Source organism: Sus scrofa, chromosome 5, assembly GCF_000003025.6.
Source record: "Sus scrofa isolate TJ Tabasco breed Duroc chromosome 5, Sscrofa11.1, whole genome shotgun sequence".
Lineage (NCBI taxonomy): Eukaryota > Metazoa > Chordata > Mammalia > Artiodactyla > Suidae > Sus > Sus scrofa.
Genome location: NC_010447.5, coordinates 22,799,196 through 22,821,302, shown reverse-complemented (window position 1 = coordinate 22,821,302; position 22,107 = coordinate 22,799,196). Strand labels below are relative to the sequence as shown.

The 22,107-nt window shown below is 49.5% G+C and overlaps 2 protein-coding genes across 8 annotated transcripts in view; one reads left to right on the top strand and one right to left on the bottom strand.

Moving 5' to 3' along the window:
• KIF5A (kinesin family member 5A) overlaps positions 1 to 7,686 on the bottom strand; it is a 38,360-nt gene extending 30,674 nt beyond the window's left edge. The window contains exon 1 of one of the 5 annotated variants that reach the window (XM_021091865.1): positions 7,512 to 7,686. Coding sequence is in view for 4 of the 5 variants with exons in the window: in XM_021091864.1 (XP_020947523.1) it covers positions 4,038 to 4,166 (129 nt within the window). In the remaining variant the exon portion in view is untranslated. Of the gene's footprint in view, positions 1 to 4,037; positions 4,513 to 7,511 lie in introns of those variants that run through there. The other 4 variants (XM_021091864.1, XM_021091862.1, XM_021091860.1 and 1 more) reach the window with 4 other exon arrangements.
• Positions 6,945 to 22,017, top strand: DCTN2 (dynactin subunit 2). Of its 3 annotated transcripts, XM_021091879.1 has the most exons (16): positions 6,968 to 7,156; positions 8,042 to 8,110; positions 11,226 to 11,234; positions 14,077 to 14,082; positions 16,881 to 16,977; positions 17,140 to 17,201; positions 17,542 to 17,640; positions 17,911 to 18,071; positions 18,263 to 18,413; positions 18,737 to 18,802; positions 19,319 to 19,357; positions 19,537 to 19,614; positions 19,705 to 19,776; positions 19,987 to 20,089; positions 20,206 to 20,297; positions 21,561 to 22,017. In XM_021091879.1, the coding sequence occupies exons 1-16, from the start codon at positions 7,121 to 7,123 to the stop codon at positions 21,645 to 21,647; spliced, it is 1,227 nt and encodes a 408-aa protein (XP_020947538.1). In that variant the 5' UTR covers positions 6,968 to 7,120; the 3' UTR covers positions 21,648 to 22,017. The 3 variants fall into 3 exon arrangements, with proteins under 3 accessions (XP_020947539.1, XP_020947540.1, XP_020947538.1); XM_021091880.1 differs by lacking the exon at positions 11,226 to 11,234 and having other exon boundaries at positions 6,945 to 7,156; XM_021091881.1 differs by lacking the exons at positions 11,226 to 11,234; positions 14,077 to 14,082 and having other exon boundaries at positions 6,945 to 7,156.

Genomic DNA, 22,107 nt, shown 5'->3' with positions numbered 1-22,107 from the left:
GGTTTCAAACCCAAGCCGTCTGATTTCAGACCCACATTGCCAAAGTGATTCCAGAACTGATGAGCCAACACTGCGTCAGAGCCTTATCCTGGCTTTTCCTTCCCCTCCCCCATCTTCCCTCTCCTGTTGGGATTTTCTCCAAGTGTTTCTGGACAGAATGAAAGCCCTTCATCACTCCCTTTTTCCAACCTGAACCCCTTTTTCAGAAGAATGCAGTTTTCTGCCCCCCACCCTCCCTGAGGAGCCTCCCTCCCCGTCTCTACCTCCAGGTAATCCAAGACCCTGTGAGTTAGTGCAACATCAGAACTGAAAGACTGTTAAGGGAGACAGGCTCAGAGAGACCCTCCGTCTTTGAGGAATGTCTCGGAGATGCGCTCTCTCTCCACTCATAGCAGTCTAAGCACGCCTCCGTGCCTCCTCCAGAGGACTTCTCTTCGGAGTCCTGCAACTCAGGCCTATGTTCTCCTCTGACTCACTCCAAGCCTCCCTGTTGTCTCCTGTCCAATTCTGTCTCCCAGCACTTTCTGGAGTTTTCCACTATGGTAGCTTTCCACTAAAGCTAGTAGGAGAGCATAAGATCAGGGGTCCAAAGATGACCAACCTTTTCAGCCTTCACTAAAGCACTGGGTAGAGGCTGAACTTCTGAGCACCAGGCTTGATTTCCATAGTGACACCCCTGGGGATTGTTGCCATGGTAATGCTAGAGCGACACTGGCCACAGCTAACATTACCTCCCCTCTCCACCTTCTTTCACGAAACTTCCCCAAGGCTAAGGGGGCGGGGGGGGGGGGGAATATCAAATATCAAAGGAATCCTGGACCCTCCCAAAATAATACCTATTCGGCTCTGATAATTCTGCAGGCCCCAACCTGGCTTGTCCAAATGAGGTATTTGATGGCCCTGGCTTTTTGTCTCCTTAACCATCAGGAGATCTAAGGGAGGCAGAATGTGGTAGATACTGAATGAGGGGAGGGGGGAGGGAGAGAGGAAAGGCAAGAGAGAGGCAGAGATGCTGCGTTTCTTTACTGTCAGACACCTCCTGTGCCTGTAAAGATGTGCAGCTCAGACAGCAGACACTCTGCCCACCAAGACCAAGGCAGAGACACTTAAACAGGTCCACTTAAATAGTCACAGTGGAGGAGTTTCCATCATGGCACAGTGGAAACAAATATGACTAGGAAACATGAGGTTGCGGGTTTGATCCCTGGCCTCATTCAACGAGTTAAGGATCCAGCGTTGCCGTGAGTTGTGGTGTAGGCTGCAGATGCAGTTCAGATCCTGCGTTGCTGTGGCTGTGGTGTAGGCCGACACCTGCAGCTCTGATGAGACCCCCTAGCCTGGGAACCTCCATATGCTGCAGGTGCAGCCCTAAAATGACAAAAGACAAAAAAAAGAAAAAAAGTCACAGTGGATTCTGAGCGACGCAAAGAGCAAAAAACAAAGCACATGGCACACACAGACAGTGACCCAGACACCCTTCTGCTATGACTCAGACCATTAACTTGGGCTAAGCCCCATTTCCCAGATTCCCGAGAGAAGTCAGGGGACAGGGGAGGGATAAGGCTCACAGGGCTGTCTTCAGCTTATTCTTTTCCACTTTGCCAAGCAGAAAAAGCCCACAAACATTAGAGACTCTGTAGCCCAGAGCTAGCCGCAGTGCTGCAGCAGAGAGGAGAGCCGTCAGAGAAGGGAGCAGGGGTTGGGCTTGCAGAGATTAGCCTCTCCCACCCTCATTCTTTCCTCACCTTCCCAGACATCCCGAAGCGGCTTCCTCCACTAATTCCTCAGTCAGTTTCCCATACCCTGGGCTCCAAAGGGAGCTAGAGGAAGAGAAAAGAGTGGGGGATTTCTTTCCCTTGTGGGGACCCTCAAGGCGCTCCTCAAAATCACTTCTCCTCTAGCCCTCATCCTCCTGAATGAGAAATGAATAGAAAGGCTGGGCAGACGAGCTCCCAGGATGCTGCCTGAGACAAAATGGCCCCCATAAGCACTTACCTTGGTGTGAGAGATTGACAGGAGGGACTAGGGTAAGGGAAGATACAGAGTGAGACAAAGGTACAGCCCTGCAAATATCAGGCAAAACGGATCAAGAAGGACCAGCTGTGGCGTAAGATAGGATCTGAGTTGGCAGGGGCCCTGGGTCTCTCTTCATCTCTCTTCCCTCCTGCTTTCACCAAGTCTCTCCTATTTAACTGAGCAAATTAGACAGATCAACACAACTCCCAACAACACCCAGAGAGGGATGGCCCAGAGAGCCTAAAGGAGATGGTTCAGATTTACCCAGATTTAAGTCAAGGAAGATAGACTTAAAAGTGGAAGCCTTTTGTGGATTTGCTCCTCCATAACCACCTTGCTTCTATTTTCTCAAGCTTTATGGGGGGCCCTCAAGCTCTTACTTTCACAGCTAATGCCTGCTGTCCAGACTCTTCAGAGAAGAGGCCCCAGGGGTTGATCCAGGCATTCTTTTAGCCTGGCTAGACAGACCAGACTGCAAGGTCTATGGCCCTTGAGACAAAGAGAGACAGGGGCCCTCTCTATGTGAAAAAAAACACACATACACAGCACATGCACAAGGCAAAAGCACTCATTTGAGTTCACAGTGTGGGTGAGAGAGCCTGGTGACAAACTAGAGCCCCTGGGGACAAGACATGTAAGCAAATCTCTTCCTACAGCCTGTTTACTCGAAGTCCCATTCTCACTGGTTCAGAAGGCCCAGACTCCCTTCCCTTTTTTCCTTCATCCTTTTCACAAGCATTCCCTGCGCCCAGCACTGTGGATCAAAAATACATAAGATGTGCCCCTGACCTTGAGGACGGCCCTTATATGGGCCCTTCTCAAACTGGCTACAGTTTCCTGGCCCAGCACCCCTCAAGCCCTACTAGACTTGACCCCAGACCCTTTCATCCCATAGCCTGACAGTCCCTACCAACTTAGGAGAGGAGGGGAAGGTGAGGAACTCCCTAGGAATTCCTTTGGAGTCATCCCAGATAAAAGTCCAGAATGGAAATCTGTGGAGGCAATGTGATATACAGAAGGAGAGACATAAGCTTTGGAATTACAGATTTAGGTTCATATCCATGAATTAGCAGTGTGACCTTGAGAAAGTCAGTTGACTTCTTTGGGCCTCAATTGCCTCATCTGTAAAATGGAAATATTAATACCTTCTTCAGAGCGTTGTTTTAAGGATTAAACAATATATGCAGCATAATGAGCCCACAGAAAACACTATTGCTCCTTCTTAATAACGTCTCTTCTGTGGATAGGGGTTGTCATGATGAGGTAGAGGAGGTGGCTTGCCACTTTTTATTGGATTATCAAGAGATAGGATGAATAAGCAACTACTTGTTAGGATAACAGGTTTGGTTATTTTTATTTGTTAGGGTGAATCGGCGCGTCTGAAATCCTCCTCCTACTGTACCTGGGAGGGAAAGGCAGACATTTCCTTAGGACTCAGAGGCTCCTCCATCAAGCTGGGTGTGGCATCAATGTATTTCTTTCTCCGAAAACCTTTTCTCAGATCCCTGCCCTCCCCCCAAGTCCAGGCTGTAACTACTTCAAGGGATGATGGAGGCCGGGGTCCTGGAGTCCACTTTCATTTACACCTCCGCAGAGACCTTGGACTGCCCATCCCCCACCTAGCCCACCCACTAGTCTTCCCCTCCCTCCCTGGGTGTTGGAGGGTAGAGATCTGAGCCAATAACAAAGGGAAGATGCTCTTTCCCTAGGGAAGAGGGAAAACATCAGAAAAACACGGGACTGGCTCTAGGGGTGGGGACGCTGCAGAGAGCAGCAAAGGGGCGTTGGGTGCATTGATCGTGGGAAGGCAGCCCCCTCCCACTCTGCGGAGACTCGGCCGCCGGCCTGGCCAGGCCACACCCAGCCATCCTGATGCAGGGAGAGGAGGGGCTGCGGCGAAAAGGATGGAGGATGAGCAGCGGAGAGGGGGCGCAGAGACAGGCAGGAGCTAGGGCTCTGCGGAGTAAAAGATTCAGCCTCCCCGTCCCCTCTCCGAAATTCCCTCCGGGGGCGGCACTCACCCCAATAACGACGCTGTCGTCCCCTTGGAAAATGGGGATGAACTTGTCCCCCCGCAGAATCTCGGCCTGGTTCAGGGGCCGAAATCGGCAGAGCACCTTGATGCTACATTCGTTGTTGGTCTCCGCCATGGTGGTCGCCGGCGTGAGGCTGGGGCACTTCTTCGGCTGCAGGGGTCGCGAGTGCTCCGGCGGAGAGGGGCTCAGCTGAGGCCGAGGCGGAGGACAGGTGCTCGGTCTCTGAGGCTCAGGGAGCTGTGGCGGGTGACCAGGCTAACGCTAAGGAGCAGGGCTGGGCCACGCTTCCTCTCTCCTGCTGCACGGGGGATGCGGGCGACCTGGAGGTCTGGTCCTCTCTGGGCGCTCTGCCTCTCGGTCCCTCGCGCTGCAGCGCTGCGCTGCGGGCCTGGGCGGGGCGGCGATGGAGGAGCGGGGCGGGGCTTCCTTCGCTGGGGGGTGCTGCTCCGCGGCGCCCACCACCCAAGCGAGGCACCTGCGCTGTCATCGCGCCTCCTCGCCCCACCCCTAACGCTTGCTCGATTACCCTGTCCTCACCCCTTCCCCACCCAAGTCACTCTCTGCCTTCCACCCCCCACATGCCTGACCCGTCTGTCCCTCACCCCGGCCTCCACCCCCTGGAAGGGCTAAGGAGTCTGAGGTGGGCCTGTCTTCTGTCCCAGGAAGAGTCAACTGTGCTTCCATCTCCTTCATTCCAAGGCATCCTTCACCCTCATCACAGTCCTCGCTCCAAACTGGGAGCACAAAAACCCTCGCAAAGATTCCCAACCCACTGAACCTTCAAGGGCAGCTGCCTGTACCCCTATGGAAGGAAGTGCGTGTTCAAGTCCCATTTTTCAGGGTGTCAGGGGAGTTCTCCCCTTTCCCCTTCTGCGTGCAAAGATGCACTCTACTCTCTCCCCAACATACACACCAGGACCCCAATTGGAAGGAAGACAAACTCCCATTCTGTTATCAGAATTCAAAAGCAGATAAGACTCTCATTTTTTCTTCCTAGGTTGGGGCTGAGAAGGAGGTGGGCCAAGAGTAACTTTTGCAAGAAGTGAGGAACAAAGCAGTGATGGAGGAGGACTTTAGGAGTGGGTAAGGCCAGAGGGGCTTTGAGAAAGGATTTCTAGGGCAGACATCTGCATTTGGGCTTCAGGCAGGTTTAGGCACCTACGTGAGTGTGTTTCCTGTCCCAGAACTGTTGGACAGAGTCCCAACACCCCAAGCCCCTTTTCAGGCTTTTTTTTTTTTTTCCCTCTGTTTCTTCTCTTTCCCTGGCCAAAAAAAAAAAAAAAAAAAAAATGCCAAGCCTTTCTTGTCCTTCCTCCCTTTGGATCAGACTCGTGCTGCAGACCCTGGGCAGAACCACCTAGAAGCTGGCTGGATTGATTTTTCTCCACGTCACAGGGCCTCTGCTGGCCAACAGAGTTAGACTGCAGGAATTGAGGCTCTAGGCCAAGGGGAGGAGCAGGGTGATGGGAGAAGGGAGGAGGGGATGGAGGTTCTGCCTAGCAATTGTCTGGTAAGTTTTTAAGGTCACTTAGACACCATGAGGAAAGGATGAGAGAATGATGGCCTGGCCAGATAAGACCTAATCACTCAGAATGCAACCGAGGGTGTTTCCTGAGTTGAACATATGCCCCTAACCCACCTTGAATCTTAAGGAAATTGAAGAAAAGGGGTTCTGCATAAGAAACTGGATAGGAAGGCAGTAGGACTATGGAGAAAGAGGCTTGGGGAAGAGCCAGGGGACTATACATAGAATGACAGTGAGTTCTAAACTCAGGAAAATAGGCATCTCTCCAGTTACTTGGTCTGGCACTGTTTCTCATTATTGCAGCATCCTGCAAGCTCAGGAAATATCCCAACCTCAGGCCCCCAGGGGCTCCAGGATGGCATCCTTAGTGAAGGGGTTTCAAAATGCTAGTCCATGGAGGGTCGCTGGTCAGAGACAAAATTCGTTGTGCACCGCCCCCCCCCCGCCCCAAACTGAACATACACACACAGAATGCACTAAGTTTTTCCGTAAAGCTAGATTTGTTGTTTCAAAGGACTATCGTTTATTCTGAGAGTACTGTATGTCCTTCCACACTTTTACTAAGTAATGATGGTAATAGTAGAGAGTAGGTTTTCCTTTTTCAATGTGCTTATTTGGAAAAATAAAAAGGTAGCAACACCATGCTTATCCTCAAAATGGCTTGGTGTTTTTTAATTGTATCATACTGTGAAATCCAAAAGTCTGAAAACTGTTCATGAAGGGACTAAAAGCACAGAGTGCCCGCAGACATAGGGCTACTAAGTGCTTATTTATGAACTTGAGATTGAATAGCCAGATTTGAAAAACATAAATAGGATGCCCAATCAAATCTGAATTTCAGATAAAACACTAATAATTTGTCTGTGTGTGTTAGTATGTCCAAAATATCATATGGGACATAATTTATATTGAAAAAACTATTAGTTGTGTATCTGAAATTCTAACTTAACTAGGCGTCCTGTATTTTATCTGACATCCCTAACCTGAGAAGTTTACTTAACTTTTTCGGTCCTAATATGACTAAACCTTTACCAAATTTTACTTCTTGTTTTGAAGCCCTGGCTGTGCCACAGCATGCCTAGTTATTTTTATCTAGTCACTTAATTTCTAGGAGTCCACATTTATTCAACTGAAAAGAAAATATTATAAAAGCGTTTTTACAGAATTTATGTAAAAATGAAAGAAAATAAGTTGTATGAAGTAACTCTCAAGGCGCGTTATTGTCGGTCCCCACCCAAGCCAGGTCAGCCAAGACTACACATCCCACAATCCTAGGAGGCGTTTCCCCGCCATTACCTCATTCCCTGGCCTTGTTCTCGCCAATCCCTGCTTTTCCAGGGGTGGGGTAGCGGGCTGTTCTCGCGACTTTTGCTTTACCCTCCCTCTGTATTACCCCTGTCGCGAGACTTCCTACTCCTCCGCCTCCTCCGCCGCTCCCTTTGCGGCCGCCTTAACCTGGACCCGGACCCAGCCTCTCCCTTACCCGAACACCGGCCCCGGCTCCACCGAGGCCCCGGTCCCCCAACCCCGCCTCGCCGCCGCCATGGCGGACCCTAAATACGCCGACCTTCCCGGCATTGTGAGTACACGGCCGGCCCCGGCTCCCCAGGACCCCGCCTCCGACCTCCTAAGGACCCCCAACAGACACCAACCCGTGACCCTTCCCGCCTGCAACCCTTCTTCCGCCCCAAGGGCTCCCGCCGCTCTCTCCCCGACCGTCCTCAGCGCCCTCCGGACTCCTCCGACCCGACTGGGTCGGGCCATGGGAGGGCCTACAAGGCCCCTTTCTGGCAGTCGCCGGTGTCTCCACCCAGAAATGGTCTCCGGGCACTTAGCGCTGTGCCCGAATGTTTCTGCCATCCGTGTCAGCACCACCCGTACCTCCCCACATCTTCCCATGAGCCCCCGCCATTCCCCACCCTGGACACACATACCAGGCCATTTGGTGATGGCCTTCACCCGGCGAGAGTGAAGAGGGTACCATGACAGAACCCCTCTTGTGCCAGATGGAGAACTCTGTCCTCTGAGAACCTCCACCCTAACGCCCGCACGTGCCAACACATACCCTCCCTTTGTGCTGCCCTGCTGGCACTCGGGGTGGGGGTTGGGATAAGACCTTGGGTACTAAGGTCCTGAGTCACTCTGAACCCTTGTGCTAAGGTAATGGTGTACAGGGCCTGATTTGAGCATAGCATTTCTGCTTCTGACATAATGATTGCGGAGGACCCGCCCCCCTTCAGATTCAGGGTAACATCTCTGTCATCACCTACACTCACCATTTACCCTCAGATCCCTCTAAGACATGGGAACTGACCTGCAGTTCATCGGGCAGGTGAAAAAGAAGGGGGGCAGAATCCTGCCCTCACAGTCTGCCTTCTGTGTTAACTTGTTCAAGTGTTGTGGGGTCAGGGGTGTTGGTGGGTGCTGGGTAGTGAGGTTGGGTGGTCCTTGCTTCTACCTGCAGGCCAGGAACGAGCCAGATGTTTATGAAACCAGCGACCTGCCTGAGGATGACCAAGCGGAGTTTGATGCGGTAAGACCATGTGCTGCCTCAGGACTCCTCTGGACTGACTTCTCCTCCCTAGGCAGGCCCTTTCCCTTTTCTGGCGAACAACCAGCAATAAGCGGGTATGCCAACCCAGTCCGGGTGGTATTTAGGTTGCAGGGCTTATAATTGAGCAATGCCTGGAAGAAGGGTCAGGTCAGTGGAATTAAAGGTAAAAGACCTGCTACTTTGGCTTTTTAAATAAAATTTATATGTCTCAAAACAGGTTGGGGGCTGGTGCTCGGCCATAGTAGTGAATCATGAAGCCTGAGTACTTAGAAACTTCTTGAGGTTAAGACCTAGGTCTTCTGTTTCATACAATATATCACTCGGTATATGTTCATTAGTATCCTACCAAGAGCTAGACCTTGAAGTATGGAGGAATACTCTTTCATGAGAATATCCAGTAGCCATTGGGCAAAGAGCAAGAAAATGAATTGGAGATTTTAGGAAGATAAGGGACCTGGTCAGAGCAAAAGACATTTGAGGAGGAACATAAATCTGTTGTATCAGCCGAGGAGAGACCCTGGTAGCAGTTTAAGATCCAGGAACCCTGAGCAGGAAGGAATTACCTATGGGCAATATTAACCATTAGGGAAACCACTTGGCATTTTTTATTGCATGTGTTCATTCTATGTTGATTTTTGTGCACAGCCAAGGAAAAAATGTCCCTGCCCTCAAAAATCCCCCAGACTAATGGGAGAGTTAGGAAACATGGAAGAAAAAATTGAATGAAATCAACATAGTAAAAACTCTATATGTAAGTGCCAAGGGGAGCAAAGATCTCTTACAACGTCTCATAGGATGTGTTTGAGGTTCTGTTATTTCCACGGAGATCTGGGCTAGGTTTACATCGATGGGGTGAGATCTCAATTAAGTTGTCACCAAGAGTCAGTGGGAATAGGCTCAGTATGTGTGTCTGTAAGTCCTGTGGCTATGTCTGTGGGGCTGGGTAGTTCTGGAGAATGCTGGTTGCTGGCTTATAATGTATGGCTTGGCGTACTCACTTATTCCTTATTTGATTTCCCCGATGTGGAAGTGGTTCCTACTTTGTGTGGAACACCTTCCCTGTCCCCTCTCTTGGTGGTGTGTTCCTTGTGGCTTCTGTACTTGCTGGCATGTCAGTCTGTCCTCCAAGCTTGAGTATTGGAGATAATGCAAATGTTGTTGCTCAAGGACCTGGGTATGCACCAGTCACTCGCGAGGTATCTTATTAGGATAAGGGCCGGAATGTGTATACCGAGGACTTCATTCCACTACCGTAGTCCAAAGACTGGTCAACTATGGCCTAGGCTTCTGCCTGTAGAATATAAAGCCTTCATGGTGACTTAATGAGTGGAACTTTGTCCCTTTGTCACTGACTATTCTACAAACAGTATTATAGCAGTCCCCTTTCCAAACCAAGAATACATTGTAATTTTCCTTTTGAAGTTACTGGGACATCTCTTAATAAACTGAACATGACACTCATCCCAGGCATGGAAGAAGCTGAATGTGCAGCCCTGATTGGCTGTTTTTCCCTGCTGAGCCTGAGCAGCCTATTTTAGTAGCATCTAATGGGGTGGCTGATGGGGAGAGGACAACGTAAGTGTTCATTTCCTGTGGCATGTTGCTCAGGATGCCAGCATAGAAGTATATAGGAACCGGATGGTAAATACAAGAGGGGCTGAGTTGCTCCATCACCTAAGGCTCAGCTAAATGACTGTCCACCACTAGGGAGGAAGGAGTGGGGTGGGCAGACCTTCAGCCACTTCAGGAGCCCTGGCAGGGTTGGGGGAGGCCTGAGATGTTTCCTTATGTCAGCTAATGTCTCTGGCCCCTGCATGTCCCTGGGGGCCTTAGGAGAGCAGCTTTCAGGAAGTCAGCTGAATAATGGTTCTGTCACTGCTCTTGATACTGACGTAAATGTGCAACTTGAGGAGCCGTGGGCAGTACTTGACAGTCAGACCTCATTTCCGTGAGGCCTGGATTCTCACTAGCAACCTATCCCCTTCTCACCTTCTCACCCAAGACCTAGTCCAGGCAACAGTGCATATCCCCACTATTGTGGCTGAACCATAAGGTTTCAGTTGCCTTCTTAACCCCTGGCAATGGCATGCTCTGCCTTGGTCTCCAGATTATTTTCAACTTTAATTTTATTAGTTTTTCAAATAGGTAAAATATGCACATAGAACGTAAAGTGTCTCTTCCCACCACCCCTCCCTGCCCCTGCTCCGTTCCCTTCCCTGGAGACAACCCATCTGACCAGCTACTTTTGGAACCTTTCCAGGCAGTCTCCAGATTTTTATTTAAAGAAATAAATGGTGTTGACTCTGATGTCTTTTCACCTCCTTCCTCGGATTGCTCCACTGTGGAAGAAATTGGGCTGCTGAAGGAAACAATATCTTCTAATAGCCCCTCAAGATTATAATTGCTAGTTTAACTTTTGCCATAGTGGGGAGGAAAGTAATAGAAGGTTTTATTTTTGGTAAAGAGGACCCTGATTTTCCTGCTATCCCTTTAAAACAATTTTAACAGCAAGTAAAATATTCTAAAGTGAATGAGCCAGAAAACTGCACAGGCTAGCCCTTTCTTCCAAAATCTAGGAAGATTCCCCTCTCTGCATTTCAGACACTCCTGGGTTGATAGGAGTGATGGGCTTATTGGAAACTTTTCTTAAAATGTCTTGTCAGGGAAGCTAGGTCCCGACTGGAATCTCCCCCACCCAGCCCGAGCCCAGGGCCTGCCTTTGGGTCTGTGAGACATTCTGCTCATGTCTTTTGAACTGCTGGAGCAAGGAGAGTAAATTTAGAAAACCTCATTAGAAATAAAATTTAGTGTCTCCCTTTGTGCCATAACTACCCCTGGTGCCATGCGGAAGGGGGAAAAATGACCCAGCCATAGTTTGGTGGGGCTCTGGCAGAGGCTTCCGTTCTCCAAAGGGTAGGTAATGCTGGACACTCCACCACCTGAGATGAGAAATAGCAAGTTCTCTTCCTTAGAGTTTGGGATATCACAGAGTATGCTTGATTGTGTTCATTGACTGTTGGCGCACTTGAACTTACCTGAGTTTTTCCTAATGCTTCCCCCATCCTCCCTCCTCACCACCTTGCCTGGACACTAGTTTGCACAAGTAAGACCATTCGATGCTTCTTCTTTGCATGTTTTCATCATCTGCCATCTCGCATGCAATGCTCTGTCACTGTGCTGTTGTTGCAGTTAATTGTTTTAAATTCTGATGCATCCCTAGCTGGGTCACTTCGGGACCTGCTGGCCTCATGGTTTAAGATCATTAATCAAGGTTTAGAAGCACAACTATAATTCATGAATCATTGTCTCTTCCCCTTGTGAGATCTGCAGAATAAAACTGTCCAATGGAGGATGGGATAGAAACATGGAGGCTAGGAATGCTTCTGGACATGAGGCATTTGAGAGCTGGAGTTACAAGTGGGGTTGCCTTTCTCCTCCTCAGACTCAAATGGAGTTAAGAGAAAGGAATGATGTTTAGCCATTCTACACAAGGGTGGAGAAGAGGGGGGACAGTCACAGTCCTCACTTCCTAGCTGTATGTGGTTTATCCCTGGTAAAAACTTCATTTTAATATTCCCCTATGCTAAACCTTTAGAGGAAGGTAAATGGGTAGGAAAGGGTGTTTTCTGCATTTTTTTTGGTTACTAACTTGGGTTCTTTGTGCTTTCACAAAGTCTTTCTGTTTCTGTGTCCCTCCTTTAGAAGTGGTCGGATGGCCAGCACTATGCTGACCATCCTGGACAGTTTCATTCTGCAGTACTTTTCATCTTCTTGTCATGGTCATCATGGTTCTGAAGTCCCCCTGGCTGCACTGTTGACAGAGAGTCTGAACAGCCTCAGAGAATGGCAGTGACCTCTTCCCCTGTCTGATCTAGAACTTCAGGTCTTATCTCTAAGACACAGCCACTTAGCCAAACAGCCCTGGCCAGTCTGAGAGATTATTAGTGAGAGGGACTGGGAGTTATGTGCCAGGTAAACTGGTAGCTGGGATCAGGGCGCTTAGAATTTTCTAACCAAGTTGGCTGGGTGTATTAGGTTCCCATGGTGACTGTTACCACTTCAGGTTACAGGAATTATCCCTAAAATCTCATTTCCCAACCTACCCATTGGTCAGACCTGGAGGTGGTATATACTATTTACAAAGTAATATACCACTTTTCCTTTTTTTTTTTTTTTTTTTTGATTTTCTGTCCTCCCCCATTCTGCCTCTTCCTCATGATTTGAACTTGAATTTAGGGGCCATTGTCCCCTTTTTTCTTGAGTTTCTCTCAAGGTGGTTTTAGCTTGGCAAGTCAGAGAAGGATACGGTGTGTGTGCCTCCCCCCGTGTGTTTGCATGTGTGCACCTGTGAGTGCCTACACCGTCTCTGCAGTGACATCCCCGACTTAGACCATAGGACCTGGATCCACCTCTACCCTGAGCTGAAAGGGGAGTCTTGACCATACCTGGACCCTGGCATGAGACAGAGGCTGAAGAGATTGAAGTTCAGAAGAATCTAGCTGAAATCTCTGGGGCAGGATGCAGTTGCCTTTATACCATTAAGTGTTTTCGTGTACATATAACCATCCTCGACCCCCCAACACTTCCTGAGCAGAGCTCCTGGAGAGGCAGTGCATATAGCTAGGTTTCCCCTCCTGGCAGTCCTTTACCGGTCTTGCCTAGAAATGGAGCCTTATCTAAGTGGCCTGGACTAAAATAAGGTCTCCTTGAAATACTCTCACCTTTCCCCAGTGTCTACCCTCCAACTCCTATGAACCATGGAAACAGAGGGTTGAAGAAATGTGTTCTGCACATGTTTTTTTTTTCTTTCTTTTTTTTTTTTTTTTTTTTTTTTTTTTGGTCTTGTTAGGACCTCACTCGCAGCATATGGAGGTTCCCGGGTTAGGGGTTGAATTGGAGCTGTAGCCACCGGCCTATACCACAGCCACGGCAACACCAGATCCTAGCCGAGCTGCAACCTGTAACATAGCTCACGGCAACACCGGATCCTTAACCCACTGAGCAAGGCCAGGATTGAACCTGCGTCCTCATGGATGCTACTCAGATTCGTTTCCACTGAGCCCCGACGGGAACTCCCCGCACATGTTTCTTGGTAGCTGTGAATCTTGGTGTCTTGGTGTCTTCTGGACTCATCGTGTTAGCACATCATGCAGAATCGCTCTGGATCCCTCAGAGCTGTAGGATGAGTTACCAGCCACTCAAGATGGATACAAACATCAGACTACACAAGGGACCGGGATTTGCCCTGCTTCTCCTCTTAGAGCAGAGTGAGAAGAGGGCTGCAATTAGGTACTTCGCATTTCCTTAAACTCAGCATGTGTACCCGACATATTTTGTTCTGCTTAACCTAAAATCATATCAAACTACCCATGTGAACACCCTCATTGTGACTGATTCTGCCATCTAACACCTAAGTCGTCAGAACTAAAGAAACGGAGAGACAGGAAGACTTGAGCCATGAACCACCCCCTGCCCACTGCATTGAGAATCAGGGACCCTCAATCAGCTTCAGGTCCTCAGAATCTATCTTCACAGCCTCTGCTTCATATTCTGCCATTTCTACAGCTTCCCCTCCACCTCAGCCTTCTCTTCCCCCTTTCCTCTTCCATGCCACTAGCTTGCAGCATCTAACTGCTAGTTCTCAGATGATCCCGAATTGCTGCTGTTAACAGCAAAGCTTCATGACATCCTCACCACCAGAGAGGAAAGGGTCCAAACTCTTCTTTCTCTTGGGGTATGTGGTGACCCCAGCTAAAATTTCTTGGCCCCCAAATTTTGCTAGGATCCCTGGGCCCTGTGGTGCAGTATGTTTGAAGACTGTCATGTAGTGCATGTGACAATTTGCTAATAACAATTTTGTCTTTTTTTTCCCTCCCTTACCCCCATTTCCCCACTCCCTTACCTTTTAACTCTTTTGATTTTCTCACCTCTGGGGAAACCACAAGGAGCTGGTAAGAAGCCTGACCTTTCATCTGCTTTTTAACGGGGTGTGCTGTGATGGGCAATTGTTTCTCTGTCCTTTTGTCTCTACTAAATCTTTCGTCCCTCTATACAGCCCCAGCCAACAACCTTTTCCCATCTCACAAATCACTGTAATGACACTGCCTTTGACCCATGCCCCCAGATCTCTGAGACATGGCGGAGTAGGTGCCACCAGAGGACTAAAGTATGCTGTCCACCTGAGTCTCTGGGGCCACACCCTCGGAAAGGCTCTGAGAGGATACCAGCGTCGGCAGCCCTTCCAGCCCCGGACATGCTCCTACAGCAGCAATAGTGAGATGAGAGCACTGGCCATCCCTGCTACTGTCCAGAACCCCTGAATCTCACTGTTTGTTGACCCTTTTTTTTTTTTTTTTTTTTTGGTCTTTTTTGCCATTTGTTGGGCCGCTCCAGTGGCATATGGAGGTTCCCAGGCTAGAGGTCGAATCGGAGCTGTAGCTGCCAGCCTATGCCAGAGCCACAGCAACTCGGGATCCGAGCCGCATCTGCAACCTACACCACAGCTCATGGCAATGTCGGATCATTAACCCACTGAGCAAGGGCAGGGATCGAACCCACAACCTCATGGTTCCTAGTCGGATTCGTTAACCACTGCGCCCCGACGGGAACTCCTGTTGACCCTTTTTCACTCTCATCTTCCCTATTGAAAAAAGGGAAGATAAAGTAGGGGAGTTCCCTCGTATCTCAGTGGATTAAGGATCCTGTGTTGTCTCTGCTGTGGCTCTGGTCACTGCTGTGGCATGGGTTCAGCCCCTGGCCTGGGAACTTCCGTGTGCCAAAGGCACGGCCAAAAAAAGAAAAAAAGAAACAAAATAGGTTCTCATCTGCATAGTGCCTGGCCCATAATAAGGGCTTAACAAATTATCGCTATGACTGATTTCTTGGGCTGTAGACTGCCTCCCAAAGAAGTGTTGTTTTTTTGTTTTGTTTTTTAAATAAATTTTTTGGGTTTTTTTTCCCTACCTCATTGTCCTTGGTCAGGGCACTGACAGGGTGGAGTGGCCTATTCTTGAGGGTGAACTTGAGAGAAGGTGATGTTCTTTCCTGGACCTAAGTCCTTCTCAGACAAACACTTTTTAGAGGCCAGAGACCACACGATTCTTTGGCCGGTGAGTGCTCTGGCCATCACATTTCAGAGAAGATGAAAGAGAGAATAATTTGAGACTCAGTCCTTTCTCCCTTTAGGCTCTTACATGTAGGACACTGAACCCTGTTATTTTCCTGTAATCTTGGGCTCTCACCCCTCTGCCCAGCAATTCTCTGAAGAAGAGGTAAAGATCAGCCTTGCCCTTTTCTCCTCACCCCCCTCCTCCCTTATTTGTAAAGCTGCCGGTCACACTGATTCCTTGTATAACAGCAGACCAGGGATGAAGGACAGATTGTGTCTGCTGCTCTTTCTCCATGTCTCTTCATCCTCACTGCCCCCCTCAAACCCCTAGGACTCACATGCAGATAGAGCTTCTCCCTCCTAGCTATGTGTTACCATGACTGGGCAGCTTTTAAACTGGCCTACTACCCTGGCCCTACACCAGAACAATTAAATCCGTCTACAGAGGTGAGCCCAGGCCTCTTTGGGTTTCTTGTTTGTTTTTGTTTTTCCCTTTTCTAAATGATTCTGTGGTGCAGCCAAGTTTGAGAACCGTAGTTCTAGCTAAAAGAAAGAAGACTCAACTTGGCCTTCCTTTTGTAGAAGGCGGAGACGTCCACCCCAACAGAAAAGGATTCTGAGGTCTCCTCCGCTTCCTTCAGTAACGTAGTGGGACCTGTTGGACTGCTGACAACTGAAGGGGAGACCTGCAGTCTGGAGGGCCTGGTCTCAGTGTGGTTATTAAGAGTCTGAACACCTAATAGATGTCTAGGAAGGAGGGACCCTCTCTGCTTCAGTTTCTAGAGTGAAATCTCTTTCACTTTCTTTACCATGTCCCCTGTTTCTGGAAGCACTTCAGGGCTTGAGAACCAGCAGAGGGGTCAGAGAGAAAAGGCAGGTTCTGCAGCTTCTCTTTGAAAAAAATGCTGGACTCTCTCCATTTCAGCACTTACACGTGGCCTTTGCCCATTAGTACTCTCTTGGCAAACCGATGCAGCTTATGCTCATTGCTTCTAAGATGTTCCTTAAGAAATAATGCAGTAAGCCTTTGCCTCTTCTCTCTACCCCCTGAATTCCCTGGCCTTGTGGCAGCCTGGAGACAGGGCTTCTGGTCAGGCCCTCTCCAACTTTCCTCTTGGATCTAAGAGTTGGTGTCCTCCCCTCAGCAGCAAGTTAAAGTCCAGATGTTCACCCTCAGAGTTAGGTGTCTCCTCTTTCCCTCCAGCAAGGATGGGAGGTTAGCTAGAAAATGGATTTCCTCGGCAGCAAAGAAATTTACTTTTGGGAGGGGGAGGTCAAAAGAGGTCAGGTTGGTTTCTTGCCCTGAGTGCATGGTGTGTGCCAGATAACTGGGAGGGCCCAGTTGGATCGGGGAGAGGGAGGGGATGGGGAGGCTTATGTACAGAATGGGTGGGGAGGTTATGCTGCCTCTGTTCCCGATTGAATTAGGGTGTTAATATTTATACAACTGAGACTCCAAATTTATCAGGAAGCTTCCATTTCCTAGGGTGAACCTGGTTCAGCAGCCTGGAATGGAGCCACCCTTCTTTCCCCTTCGGAAAGTAGGGCCCAGTCTCCTAATGGTTTGGAGATTTTGTGGGGTCAGGGAGGTTCTAGGGTGGGACTGAGTCTGTCCTTGGTCTGAATTACCTGTTCCTGCAGGAGGAGCTGACGAGTACAAGTGTGGAGCACATCATTGTCAATCCCAATGCTGCCTATGACAAGTTCAAAGACAAGAGAGTGGGAACAAAGGGCCTTGGTGAGACTGGGTTGGAAATTGGGTGGGGAAGCCTGACCTCAGACCTCACTGACTCTTGTTTTGGGAAAAGAGCTCTCTCATGGAAGCCCTCACAATTACCTGAGACCATGACTTGCCCTGGGTCTAGACCAGGCCCTCAATTCCATCTTCTTTTCTTGGCAGATTTCTCAGATCGAATTGGCAAAACCAAGAGAACAGGATATGAATCTGGAGAATATGAGATGGTTTGTGTTGATGGGAATGGGGTAGTGATGTATCCAGTGGGCATTTAGGACAGCGATCAAGGGACATGGTTGGAATTCCAAGCTTCTCTCTGGTTGGGGGCCCTGAGGAACCCAGCAAGATGCAGTTGAGAGTGCTTCGTGCCCCCCCCCCACCATTTGTTTGCTTTGGAGCTTCTCCAGGCCTCCACCTATCTCTAGTTCTTTACTGGGGTGTTATGGATTCTGAGTTGGATATGATACCTTTACAGACTAGGCTTGGGTTTGGATAAATTCTTGAGGTTCCCGGTCCTGGGAAATGTAGCGTCTCAGTACAGGGAACCCATCTGTGCTTGTTCTCTAGCTTGGAGAGGGTCTGGGAGTGAAGGAGACACCTCAGCAAAAGTACCAGAGACTACTGCATGAGGTCCAAGAGCTGACAACTGAAGTCGAGAAGATCAAGGTAACTATAAGCTCTCTTCTCCCCTCTCTGTTCTGACTTACACAGCAGAGGAAGACCTCCCAGCAGGAGGAGGAGGATTCCCTAAGCTCCTGGATAAAGAAGGCTGCAGTTTGCAGAGTTTAGGAATGCGCATGAATTTACATTCAGTGCCATGGGTGGGCAAGGACCGTTCCAGTAACTTCCAACCACAGTCATCTTTAAGGGTCTTGATCTGTTTTCCTCCACCCTGATTCATTCTTGCCCCTCACTGTCTCTTTGTTTTCATACCAGATGACAGTGAAGGAGTCAGCCACCGAGGAGAAGCTGACCCCCGTGGTGCTGGCTAAACAGCTGGCAGCCCTGAAGCAGCAGCTGGTTGCTTCCCATCTGGAGAAGCTGCTGGGACCAGATGCCGCAATCAACCTTACTGACCCCGATGGAGCTCTGGCTAAGTGGGTTCCAGACTTCATTGGGAAATCATTGCTGATCAGGGTGTAGAGGGACTCAGCCAGGCACCGACAGGGACACTGACAGGGGAGCAGTGGCCTGGCTGTTCCTTAAAGCTGACTGTGTGGGAGGATTGAGTGACTGTGCTGACCCTCATCCTTCAAGTCATGATGTTATTACTGGTTTCCTGACCCAGGCGCCTACTGCTGCAGCTGGAAGCAACAAAGAACACCAAGGGGGCTGGTTCAGGGGGAAAGACCACCAGTGGGAGCCCCCCAGATAGCAGCCTTGTCACTTACGAACTACATTCTCGGCCTGAGCAGGACAAGTTCTCCCAAGCTGCCAAAGTAAGTATGTAGGTAGTGCTGGCTGGGAGATGTGGCCCTGGAAAATTTCCCGCCTCCTTCCAAGGGACCACATCCGAGGAGAGGGTGCTGGAAACACTTGATTTCCTTTTGATGATTTCCTCATTCTCCGTGTCTCCCTGACTACTCTGGATTAAGATTTTAAGATTGTGACTAGGGGTGTGTTTCAGGGAAAGAAGTCCTTTGGCAGAGTGGTGGGGAAGGGGGAGGGGAGTAGTGAGCAGAGAAGCAAGGAGCAGGATCCTACCTCCTGCCGCAGCAGCAGGGAGATGGATGGCAGTTCTCCCCTCCTTCCTCCCCCCTAGGTGGCAGAACTCGAGAAGCGTCTGACAGAGCTGGAAGCAACTGTACGCTGTGATCAGGATGCTCAGGTCAGGTGCTCTCCTGTACTTAGCCAGACCCTCACATCCTGCACCTTGAACCCTAAGATCGCAGCATTCCACAGAATCCTGGGAGCCGTCAGGAAAGGGCTCCAGTTGCAGGATCAGCCAGTAGTTGGCTGCTGGAAGAGGAAAGGATGGGAGACAGTGGTAATTACATGGAGATATAAGAACCACTAAAAAAAAAAAAAAATGGAGTTCCCGTCGTGGCGCAGTGGTTAACGAATCCGACTAGGAACCATGAGGTCGTGGGTTCGGTCCCTGCCCTTGCTCAGTGGGTTAACGATCCGGCGTTGCCGTGAGCTGTGGTGTAGGTTGCAGACGCAGCTCGGATCCCGCATTGCTGTGGCTCTGGCGTAGGCCAGTGGCTACAACTCCGATTCAACCCCTAGCCTGGGAACCTCCATATGCCGCGGGAGCGGCCCAAGAGATAGCAACAACAACAAAAGACAAAAAAAAAAAAAAAAAAAAAACCACTGACACTTCCTTCCTCCTTTTTCCTATCAGAATCCCCTTTCTGCAGGTCTGCAGGGAGCCTGCCTTATGGTAAGTGTGAAAGAAACTGGAGTGTTTGGATTACGGAGGCGATACTGGGATTGAGTTTGCTTGAAGGATTGTTCTTGGGCCTGTAGCTATTTGTTAATTACCTCCAGTGGAGTATGGGGTGGCCTCTTCTAGTCTGATTCTTTCCCCTTCATGAAGCTTGTCCCAATCTCCACTCCCAGGAGACTGTAGAGCTGTTGCAGGCGAAGGTGAGTGCCCTGGACCTCGCAGTTTTGGACCAAGTGGAGGCTCGGCTACAGGTATTTGGTGGGGTCAAATTGGATTACTAGTAGCTCGTGACTTTGGAAGCCAGATGCCCTCACTCCTATCCTTAAAATCTGTGCTTTCAGAGTGTCCTGGGAAAAGTGAATGAGATTGCCAAGCATAAAGCTTCTGTAGAAGATGCAGATACACAAAGCAAGGTCAGGAAGAGACCTTTCCTCCACTTTCATACCCTTTCCTGCTTCCTCATGTACCCTTCCTGGTGGTGAGAGCGAAGCATGAGAGCACTGATTCGTCAGGTCCCTCTCTTCATAAACTCTTAGCAGCTGAGAAAAGGCTTGCTTCACTCTTGCCCCACCAAGTTGACCTTGCCTCACCCTGGTGGTGTGAACTACTGTCTTGTCCTCCAGGTGCACCAGCTGTATGAAACCATACAGCGCTGGAGCCCCATTGCCTCCACCCTTCCTGAGCTGGTGCAGAGACTCGTCACCATCAAGCAGCTGCATGAACAAGGTGGGACGCCAGCTGCCAGGGGTGCGAAGAGGAACTGGAAAGTGGGCAGTTTCTCCTCCCTTCTCTCTGGTTACGGATCCCATCTCCACGCATACTGTTCTGACCTTCTTTCGTAGCCATGCAGTTTGGTCAGCTTCTGACACACTTGGATACCACACAGCAGATGATCGCTTGTTCCCTTAAGGACAACGCCACTCTCTTAACCCAGGTGTGTGCCCCTTTATCAGTTGGCTACCTCCCTGCTCCAGCACACTCAGGCTAGGTTCTGCCTCTTTTTCCCTCAGGGCTCTGCCTTGGCCTCTTTGGTGGCATGGTGGCGTGGCAGGGGCCTGGTTTGTCTCCAAACTGTTTCTCAATGGTTGTGGGACTTTTGACAATTTATTTAACCTATGAATCTCATCTTACTGTCCGGAAAATTATACCTACCTGAGTTATATGGATTAGCTGTAATAGTACAAGTGATGTGTTAGTTCAATAAACCTTAGTTTTTACCCCTTCCCTCTGTAGTCTCAGCTTGGTTTTACCCACCCTGGGTCCTCATCCAGATGTTCCTGAGCACATCACATTGGAAGGAACATGAGTTTGAAATTAGGAGCTTGGCTCCAACCTGATTCCACCACTTCCTGAGGCCGGGCAGTGAGCCTCACCTTTGCCTTCATTGTCCCAGCAGCGCCCAGCACATAGTCCTTGGTCTGTGTTGGAGGCACTGTTCTTAGTGCTGGGGGAAGCACTAAAGTTGAGAGTCTGCTATCACAGGACCATCAAGATAAATAAAGTGCTTAGTATAGTATGTTCTTCCTCTAGAGAAGTTTTCTATAATTTTGAACCAGTGAAACTCATTTCAGCAATGTCTTACTTGGCCCTCATTACATAAAACTGATAAAAAGAACTCTTCTGGTTAAAGGCAGGATGAGAATTCTTAAAAGTCCTTCCTATTTGACAGGCCCTGAGCTGGGTCTTTGGTACCCAAAGTAGCCTGGAAATTGGTATGCTAACATTTCTACTCTGGGATCCATAAGCTGTATTTCACTTTCTTTTTTGCGGCATGTAGAAGTTGCTGGGCCAGGGATTGAACCCACACCACAGCTGAGACCCGAGCATCTGCAGTGACAATGCCAGATCCTTAACCCACTCACTGAGCCACACAGAAACTCCGTATGTTTCCGTTTCTTTTTTTTTTTTTTCTGGGGCCACACCCGCGGTATATGGAGGTTCCCAGGCTAGGGATCTAATCAGAGCCGTGGCTACCAGCTTACGCCACAGCCCACAGCAACACTGGATCCTTAACCCACTGAGCAAGGCCAGGGATCGAACCTGCAACCTCATGGTTTCTAGTCAGATTCATTAACCACTGAGCCACAACGGGAACTCCCCATTTCTTTTTTGTCTCCTCTAAGAGAATTTCTTCAGGTCCTTACCCAGGTAAGCACTTGAACCTGACAAAGAGTAAGACATCTCTCTCACTTTTTAGGTGCAGACAACGATGCGTGAAAACCTGTCCACAGTTGAGGGGAATTTTGCCAACATTGATGAACGGATGAAGAAGCTGGGAAAGTGAGCACCTTTGGGAGATGGAGAACAGGGGTAATCCCTACCCCTTTGAACTCCGTTAACACCTTACACAGGGTTTCCCCTTAACCATAACTCTCGCATCCCCATCCCATTTGACACTGGGGGCAAGGGGTTCTTCTTGCATGTGGGGCTTACACCCCTCCTCTGAAGAGTAGAGTGGTAGCTGGGGGATATTAGATGGTGGTCTCCCCTCAGGCCATGAGGATGAGGACCTGGGCCCAGCCACGTGCCAGCTTCTGTCCAGTACTGCTTTGCCTGGTGTGGGGAAGGGATGGGTCCTGTCCTCCAGCACAGCTTCTATGGCTGGTTATAATACTGTACAACTGTTTCTGACCATTAAATGCTGTTGTACTCTATGTGGCCTCTGCTGTTTCCTGGGGAAGAGGCAGCACTGAGAGACAATGACAGCATAACAGGCAGTCTAAGGCACCTTTTACTACAAGAGA